We start from the raw sequence: 12,465 nt of genomic DNA, 5'->3' as shown, positions 1-12,465 counted from the left end.
GTTCTCCTGGTTTCCTGTCCTGAAATTCCATTTTCAGGCTCTCGTTAAGTAGTTGTTAATGTTAGACTGCATTTGGCCTACTAGTTGGGTTGGGGCCTACTATCGGTGTCTGCCACTCCTTGCTGTTCTCCTCAACTGAACAAAGCTGGGCCGCCTGTTTACTACGGTTGCCAATTTTGAACTGCATTTCGACTACTTACTGATTTGGGCCTACTCTCTGTGTCAGCCTCTCATTCCAGTTGTCCTCCACTGCAATGCCCCCTGGTTAGTCCTGTGTTACCAATTTTGAACTGCATTTAGCCCACTTTATTCTTTGGGCCTATATCTGTGTTTCCTCCTCATCCTGCCCATTGCCCAGCCAGTGATAGATGAGTCTGCTGGTACATTGACCCATAACGCAAAATTCCCCGTGCACGCTACACAGCAAGATTGTGACCCTGCTGAAAGTCAGGTTCCTCTTCCCGCATACCATACCACCTTACACGGGGACAAAGAGGAAGGTGCAGATGAAAGTGCAGGTTCCTTCATCAGGTGGGGGGAGGAATACTAGTTGGCGACGTCACTGGCACAGGGCCTCTCATAGTACGCAAAAGTGTTGCTGCCGGTGGGAGGCGTCCCCGCCGTGCAAACACACCGCTGTACTTTGAGGGGCCCTGTGCCAGTGCCAATGCCAACGAGTGGGCCCCCCCTGCTTGCTCAGGATCACAGCACTTGCAAAGTTGAAATACTTACCTCTCCCTGCTCCACTGCCGTGACGTGGTCCAGATTTACTGGGCCCACTAATTACTTGAACCAGCCCTACCCCCCACAACTTTAGCCAAATGACCCCCAATTTCAAATGCCTTCCAATTATTATAAGGTAAATTACGATTGACAAGCTTCTTTAACAAGAATGGATGTTTTTGCCATTAAAATGGGCAGTGTAAGTGTTTTCCTGGCCTCCACTCACTGCCGACTATGCTCCCCCATTGACTTGCATTGGGTTTCGTGTTTCGGGCGATACCCGACTTTTCGCGATAATCGGCCGATTCCACTCAACTCGACTTCTAAGATAGTCGGGTTTCGCGAAACACGGCTCGACTCTAAAAAGGTCAAGGTCGCTCAACCCTAGACCTGACACTTGCTGAAAAAATTGACGTAAAGAAGGCCTTTCACCAAATTTTTTTATATTGAGCCAGACACACAATGTAACAATGGCTGCATGGTGTAATAAAACTTTTTTAGTTTGTGTGACACAGTATTTCTTCTTAATTATGCCAGACATAAATTACAATGTCCCAGAATCACAGACTGTTGTCTGAAGTATTGACTCTTTTTGTAAGTTGAATTGGTATTTGTAAATGGATGAATGGTTGTTATTTACCTGTTCTATCAGCTCCTAGTGTTTATTGTACTGTTTTATTTGCTGGGTGATGCAGGATCACTGAGCAATGATGTTTACTAATATGTTGATTACACATTGTATCGGGCCATGCAGTTTGTTGACTTGCAAACATTGAAGAATAAACTATAAATAATCAAATAATGCGTGTTAACCTCATTCCACCTGCCCTTTGACCTGTGAATGACGGCTTGAAGGACAAATGTGAATGATCTAAGGAGACTTTGCCTCTGTTCCAAGAGAGTCTACAAGATGTTAGCTTAGATGACCATGGCCCCAGCTGGAATAACACAGGTCTGCTTGATTGACAATCAATGAACCCCCAAAGATGTCTTGAAGAATCCAGGTTGGGACAATCAGGTCACCTCACTTCTCTTGGTTAGCTTCCTAAGCTTGTCACTACCTCCTCTTTGTGGGGTCCCTCCAAAAGCCTGTGTGGGCCTTCCAAAAGCGGGGCATCACTTGTGGGAGTAGTCGACCCTGGAAGCAGCTCTAATCCTGGTGAGTCAGCGGAAGGGTAAGACTCTGTAATTTGCACCATATTGGGTTTTTTGCTGGGACTGCTCTATATACTGTTGTTTGTTAGTGGTTCAATACATTACTTCCACACTGTTTTACCCTCATTCTGTGTTGTTTTAGAGAGATATTCTTCAAATAGAGGCTGGACAGATTGTTTAGTGAATCCTGCATTGAGCAGGGGGTTGGACATGATGACCCTTGAGGTCCCTTCCAATCTAACATTCTAACATATTATGAAAGTAGTGGTAACTTGTGAGTTAACTGTTTTACGTGTGAGTAGGTGTCATTTATGACTGGGAGTGAGTACATCTTTTAGTAGTTCTTGGAAACTACACTGCATTAGCCCTTCAATTGGGTATGGGGTGTAGAGAGATGGTGTGTTCCACTCCAAGGTGTTCTCCAGGTTGCCTTTCCTGAGCTTCGATCTTCCGGCTCTCGTTTAGTACTTCTTGGAAACTACACTGCATTAGGCCTACAAATTGGGTATGGGTTGTAGAGAGATGGTGTGTTCCACTCCAAGGTGTTCTCCAGGTTGCCTTTCCTGACCTTCGATCTTCCGGCTCTCGTTTAGTAGTTGTTGGAAACTACACTGCATTAGGCCTACAAATTGGGTATGGGGTGTAGAGAGATGGTGTGTTCCACTCCAAGGTGTTCTCCAGGTTGCCTTTCCTGAGCTTCGATCTTCCGGCTCTCATTTAGTAGTTTTTGGAAACTACACTGCATTAGGCCTACACATTTGGTATGGGGTGTAGAGACGGTGTGTTCCACTCCAAGGTGTTCTCCAGGTTGCCTTTCCTGAGCTTCGATCTTCCGGCTCTCATTTAGTAGTTCTTGGAAACTACACTGCATTAGGCCTACACATTTGGTATGGGGTGTAGAGACGGTGTGTTCCACTCCAAGGTGTTCTCCAGGTTGCCTTTCCTGAGCTTCGATCTTCCGGCTCTCGTTTAGTAGTTGTTGGAAACTACACTGCATTAGGCCTACAAATTGGGTATGGGGTGTAGAGAGATGGTGTGTTCCACTCCAAGGTGTTCTCCAGGTTGCCTTTCCTGAGCTTCGATCTTCCGGCTCTCGTTTAGTAGTTCTTGGAAACTACACTGCATTAGGCCTACAAATTGGGTATGGGGTGTAGAGAGATGGTGTGTTCCACTCCAAGGTGTTCCCCAGGTTTCCTCGCCAATGCTTCGATCTTCATGCTCTCGTTTAGTAGTTGTTGGAAACTACACTGCATTAGGCCTACAAATTGGGTATGGGGTGTAGAGAGATGGTGTGTTCCACTCCAAGGTGTTCTCCAGGTTGCCTTTCCTGAGCTTCGATCTTCCGGCTCTCGTTTAGTAATTGTTGGAAACTACGCTGCATTAGGCCTACAAATTGGGTATGGGGTGTAGAGAGATGGTGTGTTACACTCCAAGGTGTTCTCCAGGTTGCCTTTCCTGAACTTCTATCTTCAGGCTCTCATTAAATTGTGGTTAAACGGAACAACTGCATTTGGCGTACTAGTTGGTTTGGGGCCTACTATCGGTGTCTGCCACTCCTTGCTGTTCTCCTGGTTTCCTGTCCTGAAATTCCATTTTCAGGCTCTCGTTAAGTAGTTGTTAATGTTAGACTGCATTTGGCCTACTAGTTGGGTTGGGGCCTACTATCGGTGTCTGCCACTCCTTGCTGTTCTCCTCAACTGAACAAAGCTGGGCCGCCTGTTTACTACGGTTGCCAATTTTGAACTGCATTTCGACTACTTACTGATTTGGGTCTACTCTCTGTGTCAGCCTCTCATTCCAGTTGTCCTCCACTGCAATGCCCCCTGGTTAGTCCTGTGTTACCAATTTTGAACTGCATTTAGCCCACTTTATTCTTTGGGCCTAAATCTGTGTTTCCTCCTCATCCTGCCCATTGCCCAGCCAGTGATAGATGAGTCTGCTGGTACATTGACCCATAACGCAAAATTCCCCGTGCACGCTACACAGCAAGATTGTGACCCTGCTGAAAGTCAGGTTCCTCTTCCCGCATACCATACCACCTTACACGGGGACAAAGAGGAAGGTGCAGATGAAAGTGCAGGTTCCTTCATCAGGTGGGGGGAGGAATACTAGTTGGCGACGTCACTGGCACAGGGCCTCTCATAGTACGCAAAAGTGTTGCTGCCGGTGGGAGGCGTCCCCGCCGTGCAAACACACCGCTGTACTTTGAAGGGCCCTGTGCCAGTGCCAATGCCAACGAGTGGGCCCCCCCTGCTTGCTCAGGATCACAGTACTTGCAAAGTTGAAATACTTACCTCTCCTTGCTCCACTGCCGTGACGTGGTCCAGATTTACTGGGCCCACTAATTACTTGAACCAGCCCTACCCCCCACAACTTTAGCCAAATGACCCCCAATTTCAAATGCCTTCCAATTATTATAAGGTAAATTACGATTGACAAGCTTCTTTAACAAGAATGGATGTTTTTGCCATTAAAATGGGCAGTGTAGGTGTTTTCCTGGCCTCCACTCACTGCCGACTATGCTCCCCCATTGACTTGCATTGGGTTTCGTGTTTCGGGCGATACCCGACTTTTCGCGATAATCGGCCGATTCCACTCGACTCGACTTCTAAGATAGTCGGGTTTCGCGAAACACGGCTCGACTCTAAAAAGGTCAAGGTCGCTCAACCCTAGACCTGACACTTGCTGAAAAAATTGACGTAAAGAAGGCCTTTCACCAAATTTTTTTATATTGAGCTAGACACACAATGTAACAATGGCTGCATGGTGTAATAAAACTTTTTTAGTTTGTGTGACACAGTATTTCTTCTTAATTATGCCAGACATAAATTACAATGTCCCAGAATCACAGACTGTTGTCTGAAGTATTGACTCTTTTTGTAAGTTGAATTGGTATTTGTAAATGGATGAATGGTTGTTATTTACCTGTTCTATCAGCTCCTAGTGTTTATTGTACTGTTTTATTTGCTGGGTGATGCAGGATCACTGAGCAATGATGTTTACTAATATGTTGATTACACATTGTATCGGGCCATGCAGTTTGTTGACTTGCAAACATTGAAGAATAAACTATAAATAATCAAATAATGCGTGTTAACCTCATTCCACCTGCCCTTTGACCTGTGAATGACGGCTTGAAGGACAAATGTGAATGATCTAAGGAGACTTTGCCTCTGTTCCAAGAGAGTCTACAAGATGATAGCTTAGATGACCATGGCCCCAGCTGGAATAACACAGGTCTGCTTGATTGACAATCAATGAACCCCCAAAGATGTCTTGAAGAATCCAGGTTGGGACAATCAGGTCACCTCACTTCTCTTGGTTAGCTTCCTAAGCTTGTCACTACCTCCTCTTTGTGGGGTCCCTCCAAAAGCCTGTGTGGGCCTTCCAAAAGCGGGGCATCACTTGTGGGAGTAGTCGACCCTGGCAGCAGCTCTAATCCTGGTGAGTCAGCGGAAGGGTAAGACTCTGTAATTTGCACCATATTGGGTTTTTTGCTGGGACTGCTCTATATACTGTTGTTTGTTAGTGGTTCAATACATTACTTCCACACTGTTTTACCCTCATTCTGTGTTGTTTTAGAGAGATATTCTTCAAATAGAGGCTGGACAGATTGTTTAGTGAATCCTGCATTGAGCAGGGGGTTGGACATGATGACCCTTGAGGTCCCTTCCAATCTAACATTCTAACATATTATGAAAGTAGTGGTAACTTGTGAGTTAACTGTTTTACGTGTGAGTAGGTGTCATTTATGACTGGGAGTGAGTACATCTTCTGCCTGTATGAGCTTCCAGTCATAAGTAGGCAGCAACATACTAGAGAGAGAACACTCTGACAATAACTTAAGCTTCTCAGTGTGTAAGATGTAAGGTTACAGCTCTGATCTTCTTGTCTCACCTCCTGCATGATTAAACAGTGTTGGGTATATAGTACAGATGGCGCACACCTTTCAAACAAGGTCGGTGTGAAGAAGAGGGGCAGCGCAACTGAGTTTAGCTGTGTCACATTACAAACCCTTCTATCAGGTCTCCTCCTCTCATAACACTGTCAGCTCTGCTGTATGGCCCTGCTGTACTGCATCTCCAGAGGATAGAGCTCAACTTGTGAGCTAGGAATGAACAATGCCATATATCCCAACTCGATAAACTGATGATATACCACACAATGATATTCATAATTGTACACATAGACCATGTATGAAATATAAATGTACCCTGATAGTCTATTTTGTATGTGGCATTCTGCACATAATCCCGGATGCTTAGAATGCACAATGCTACTGTCTACATCCCACTCAATGAAACATTAATAAAATATACAGAATTAAATATAAATTTGCACTAACTGATGATGATGATGAAATGAAGAATAAGTAGGACCACAACTTGAGCCTTCCCTATATTGCTGTCCAATTTACTTTTCCAATGTAGCACACACAGCTTGCTTCTCTATTCTCTATTCTTTGGTTCATATAAGGTGCAGTCAACTGAGCTTGCACCTGTTCACATTTCAATATAAAGAGAATCTGCTCACCACAGCTTGTATGTGGCTACACCCAGAACTTGTAACTCGTCTAAAAAGCAGCACAATATTCCTTTAAAAAAAATTATTTGATCTTTATTTATTTAATGGCAGCTGATTACAAACATGTACAAACTTAGTATAGAGAAAAGAAAAATAAATCACGTTTGGGCTGACACGTTTCTGACCTCGCGGCCCTTATTCTTTGTCCACAATTTATGAAATGAATATACAATCCTTTTAAAACTAGTGACAATTATGGACACATGCCTCTACTTCCTATATATGACGTAAATGCTACAATATAAAATCCATGCAATTGATTATAAAAATACAAAATCACACGTACACATATATTAGAAATAAAAAGGAGATAATATAGTATTAAATCTAACCAATGTTCAAGACCAGTTAGGTGGGTAGATTTAAACATTAGTATCCAATAAGCTTCTTTATTTAGGAGCACTTTTCTCTGTTATCCACCCCGAACTGCTCTGATAACTCTTTCTGTAAAACATTTACCACATTCAGGACATGAATATGGAATCTCCCATGTTTTGATGGTCAACAAGTGGCTTCTCTCCTGTGTGACTTCTCCGATGTGTAACAAGACCTGACTTGTGTTTAAAACTTTTCCCACATTCTAAACATGAAAATGGCTTCTCCTCTCTGTGAATTTTTTGATGATCAACAAGATTTGGCTTCCGAGAAAAACATTTCCCACATTCTGAGCATGAAAATGGCTTCTCTCCTGTGTGAGTTTTTTCATGGTCAACAAGATTTACTTTCTGAGAAAAACGTTTCCCACATTCTAAACATGGATATGGCTTCTCCCCTGTATGACGCTTCTGATGTACAACAAGATGTGATTTTCGGATAAAACATTTCCCACATTCTGTGCATAAGAATGGTTTTTCCCCAGTGTGAATTTTCTCATGTGTAGCAAGATCTGACCTTTTTTTAAAACATTTCCCACATTCTGAGCATGAAAATGGCTTCTCCCCTGTGTGAGTTTTTTGATGGTCAACAAGACTTGATTTTCGAGAAAAAAATTTCCCACATTCTAAACAGGCAAATGGTTTTTCCCCACTGTGACTTCTCTCATGTCTAATAAAATGCGATGGACAGTTAAAACACGCCCCACATTCTAAACAGGAGTACCGCTTTTCCCCAGTTTGACTTCTCTCATATGTAATAAGATGCGATTTCTCTGTAAAACATTTCCTGCAAATAGAACATGAAAATGATTTCTGCCCAATTTGAGTTTTTCGATGTTCACGATTATAAGATTTCCATATATAAAATTTCTCACATTCTGAACATGGGAATTCCTTTGCTTCTGTATGACTTTTCATAGGTTTAACAAGGTGAGATATGTCTACGTAACATTTTCCACATTTTAGACATTCAAAGACATTTTCTCCTTCTTGAGATCTTTCATGTTCATCATCTGTTTGGTTATTTTCCTTAACAGTCTGTAATGCATCAGAATATCGGTCCTGTTGAAATGGGTCAGATGATAGATCTTCACTGTGAAGGGCTGACGGTATATCTTGGATAATGGCATACTCTTCATCTGCTTCCTGTTTGATTCCATGATCATCTGCTTTAAAATCAGAAGATATCACACATGTTCTGATATAGTCACCTGTCAAGATGTAAAATCGATTTTTATACATTTGAGTTTTAATATTGACGTTTAAATTTTAATATATCTATATAAACATTTCCATACAAATTGCATGACACGTAGAAGAATTGAAACTCAGAAGGAGGCACAAATGCATGTGACAAACAAACTTCTTCTAAAACACTATGTAATATCATGTAGCGTTGCTATTAATTGGGTTATTAAGGCATTTCCTATTACTCTTGTAGTCATAAGTTTACATTTTTTTGAAGTAATGACAAATTTATGAATACAAATTTTAACTCAAAGCTTGGAAACATCCCTTTATACTCATACATATGTATATAATAATACATTTTTCAAAAATTTGTGTTCTCCAGAAAACATTTTTTTTTCATTTGCTCCTAGTGAATTCAGCAAAATGGTTGCCATCTGACTGTCATTTCGTTAAACTGTAGAGGACATGCAAAAGATTAAAAAACAAATTGAAAATTAATAAATCACATCACTACTCACCTCTGTGGACACGTCTGCTGCCTGCTGCGTCTCCCTTACAGTCGTCAGCACTTCTTATTGCCGTTGCACACTAATACCCCAGGCTTCTTTACACTTGGCTGGGAATTTTAGCCCAGGCCTGGAAAGTCCCTGCACATTTGCGTTGAAAAATTGCAACCTTGTGACATCAAAGTGTGCCATGACCTTCCGATGCACACTCTAGGCTGGGACATGTGGCCTCAATCTAGCTTGGAATGTTCTTATGCTTATTCTTTATATGTTACACGTGCAAAGGGACGTCTTGCTCCTGGTCACGGCCTGATATCTTGGTCTAGCATACATAGCTCAGGGGTTTCAGAGCACGGCAGCAGCACAAAGAGACACCAAGGACATACAAGGGACAACGAGCAGTGGCCAAAGAGAGTATTAGATGGGTTTTTTCCTATATCTCACGTTTACTATGTCCTGTGGTCTCGCCAGACACCAGAGCATAAAAAGGGACACTCAATTCATCGCAAATAAATTTGCTACAAATCATATTTCCTAGTAAAATTCACACGATTTGGCAGTATTGAATCTTGGTAGATCCACTCATCTTTAGTCAGGAGGTTCTGAGAGCTAAGAGATTTCTTGGTCGTCATATGGCTGATTAATATCCCCTTTGTAGTGTAAAGAAAAGTAATAGGCTTATTATCAATAGTAAAGCTTCTACATTTATCAGCTCCACAACAATTCTTGAAATAGAGTTTTACTCATACGACACAGGATCTCCATTTGATACTGGCCAGACTGAGATGTAGAGTCTAAGAAAACTCTTTGCCTTCACCTGCAGCCTAAACCTTGCAAGAGGTTATGGCCTTTGCTTCATAAACATCAACAGTTTGTGGTCCCCTAAAGTATTAAAGAATACTGTGAGATATTGTTCTAAAGGATTATTAACTGCTCTAATGATCCAAACTCCAATAATTGCTGTTATAACAATTGTGTGAGGTTCTGATGAGGAGTCTTCTGTTATGTCTCCAGGACATAGTGTTTTTTGCAGTGACTGTGAGGAGTCTGTATGGTGGTGACCAGATTATTGTTACTTACATATAAATAAATACTTGAGTTATATGCTCGAAGCTATTATGCTATAATTTTTAAAGGATTTTTACTATTTAATTTTTCATCATTTCATCATTTATAACACAGCAATATATTCATCCATATTCATTAAGTATTGTGCCTGGAGAAATAAGGCTAAAGCTGAGAAACCTTAAAGATCACAAAGCTCACAACAGTTAACACACAATGGTACCAACCAGTGACTGAGAAGAATCTGTGACTTCTCTGAATTTAGTGATTACTACTCACTTGGGTAGTCATCTGTAGGAATTTCCACTTTATACCACTCTTCATCTGTCACATATGTTTCTGTAGTACTAATATGGGTCAGATCTTCATCCTGAAACAAATATCGTAAAAGATACAGACAGATGAAGTCACATCTATCATCAGCTTTAATCCGGTCATCTCCTCCATTCTCAAACAAGTATGAAATAAGACTGAACACAAGACCTTTACAACAGTCTACACATCATAGGGAAGATCTCATGATACCTTCTCTACATCTACCTGATGATCATGAGGAACACTGGAATTTTCTTCTGAACAGTCCTGTGGAAGAAGAGGACAGGGACATCTTTCTGGTGTTGTCCTCTTATTGGATAGAACTGGAGGAAATACATACAGGAATTACATTCGTTCTTTACATACAGCTAATTAGAGGCCATGCATATTTATTCCTGTCTATTACCTGGTGATGTGAAGGGCTGGGGAACCTCCATCATAACGTCCTTGTACAGATCTTGGTGTCCTTCTAAATACTCCCATTCCTCCGTGGAGAAATAGACTGTGACATCCTGAAACCTTATAGGAACCTGACACATACAAGGATACCATCATCACCCCGATCCTTTCATTGTGTTACTGCATAATGTCCCAGAATTCCCAGCAGTGTCACCTCTCCAGTCAGCAGCTCAATCATCTTGTAGGTGAGTTCTAGGATCTTCTGGTCATTGATGTCCTCTTGTATCAGGGGGTGAGGTGGATTCCCCTTGATTATGCTCAGCATTCTTTCCCATCCCTCACACACAGGGGCCTGACTGCACTCACTAGAGGTCTTCTTCACTACTGTGTAATCCTGGTTATAGAGAGATACATTATTAAATCTCACTACAGTTCTGTCCATCTGTTATTCCCATAGATAAGAATGGTGTAATGTGACATCACCAGAATCTCTCACCTCTCCAGTAAGCCGGAACAGGATCTCTAGGGTGAGGTGTAATATCCTCTTTGCTGTCTTTTCCCTGTTTTTATCCATCCGTGATGGGTCAATCAGTAAAATTCTCTAGATGATCCGATATTGTATAGACCTAATTGAGAAGAAGAAAGGAAATAGTAAAATCTTATTAAAATATAATTTCTTGAGATATTATGGATAATCATATGAGGAAATATATACAAAACAACATTATAAGTTACAGCAGGCATTGTTTTACTAAGGACAGAAGTTGTCAAACTGATAAGTTTTATAAAACTTTTAAAAACTTTATAAAGCGGTAAGGAGATACTTTGACAGAGGTGTAGCTTTGGATATAGCATTTTTGTACTTTGCAAAAACATTTGAGACTGTCACATAGATGAGTAGTGTTGAGCGATACCTTCCGATATCCAGAAGTATCGGTATCGGATTGGATCGGCCGATATCCAAAAAATATCGGATATCGCCGATACCGATACCCGATACCAATGCAAGACAATGGGACACAAATATCGGAATGTAAATAAGTCCTTTCTGTCCTTCTACATCCTGTTCCGGAGGGGGGAAGAGTGTGGGCGGACACTGTGCGTGTCTGTGTGTGCGGGCGGGGTCTGTGCGGGCCTGCCGGGGATCTGTACGGGCCTGCCGGGGATCTGTGCGGCGTGCCGGGGCTCTGTGCGGCGTGCCGGGGCTCTGTGAGTGTGTGCCTGTGCTCTGTGCGTCGTGCCGGGGCTCTGTGCATGTGTGCCGAGGCTCTGTGCGTGTGTGTCGGGGCTCTGTGCGGCGTGCCAGGGCTCTGTGCGGCGTGCCAGGGCTCTGTGCGGCGTGCGGGGCTCTCTGCGTGTGTGCCAGGGCTTTGTGCGGCGTGCGGGGCTCTGTGTGGTGTGCCGGGGCTCTGTGCGGGGCTCTGTGTGGCGTGCGGGGCTCTGTGTGTGTGCAGGCATCGTCCGATGGGACTACAAGTCCCATCGGACGATGCCTACTACAGTGACAGTGATTGACACATTAGCCAATGATGGGACAGTAGTAGTCCCATCATCCAGCTAATGTGTTTAATGAAACGCACGTTGTGAAATTTGTGCACGACGTGGGCAGTGAATGCAATTTTTCCGGGGAGGAGGGGGCGGAGTTTCGGCCGCGCATGCGTGGTAGAAAATAGAGGACGCGACGGACAAAAAAAACTTCACTTGAACGTTTTTTCGTGCCGACGGTTCGCCAAAACACGACGGATCCGTTGCACGACAGATGAGACGTGTGACCATTCGTCGCGATCCGTCGCTAACAAAAAACACATCCAGCGAACTCATTTGCAGGATCCGTTTTTTTCCCCAAAACGACGGATTGCTAAAAACCCAAGTGTGAAAGTTGCCTTAGAAACATCGGCCTTTCTATTATATATCTATGGATATATCTATCCATAGATATATTTATAGATAGATATATCTATAGGTACAGTGGGGCAAAAAAGTATTTAGTCAGTCAGCAATGGTGCAAGTTCCACCACTTAAAAAGATGAGAGGCGTCTGTAATTTACATCATAGGTAGACCTCAACTATGGGAGACAAACTGAGAAAAAAAAATCCAGAAAATCACATTGTCTGTTTTTTTAACAATTTATTTGCATATTATGGTGGAAAAT

General features: G+C 42.6%; 1 protein-coding gene across 1 annotated transcript in view; it reads right to left on the bottom strand.

The window, feature by feature from the left end:
* Window positions 1–12,465, bottom strand: part of LOC138663960 (zinc finger protein 665-like) — a 103,118-nt gene that overhangs the window by 63,482 nt on the left and 27,171 nt on the right. The window contains exons 2-7 of the mRNA XM_069750349.1: window positions 10,809–10,938; window positions 10,527–10,706; window positions 10,320–10,443; window positions 10,124–10,236; window positions 9,878–9,968; window positions 7,117–8,047 (exon numbers count right to left, since the gene is read on the bottom strand). Of these exons, the coding sequence (XP_069606450.1) occupies window positions 7,117–8,047; window positions 9,878–9,968; window positions 10,124–10,236; window positions 10,320–10,443; window positions 10,527–10,706; window positions 10,809–10,886 (1,517 nt within the window). The 5' untranslated portion in view covers window positions 10,887–10,938. The remainder of the gene's footprint in view (window positions 1–7,116; window positions 8,048–9,877; window positions 9,969–10,123; window positions 10,237–10,319; window positions 10,444–10,526; window positions 10,707–10,808; window positions 10,939–12,465) is intronic.

Source organism: Ranitomeya imitator, chromosome 2 (assembly GCF_032444005.1).
Source record: "Ranitomeya imitator isolate aRanImi1 chromosome 2, aRanImi1.pri, whole genome shotgun sequence".
NCBI classification, from domain to species: domain Eukaryota; kingdom Metazoa; phylum Chordata; class Amphibia; order Anura; family Dendrobatidae; genus Ranitomeya; species Ranitomeya imitator.
Note: the sequence above shows the minus strand (reverse complement) of the source record. Positions and strands in the feature narration are given on the sequence as shown.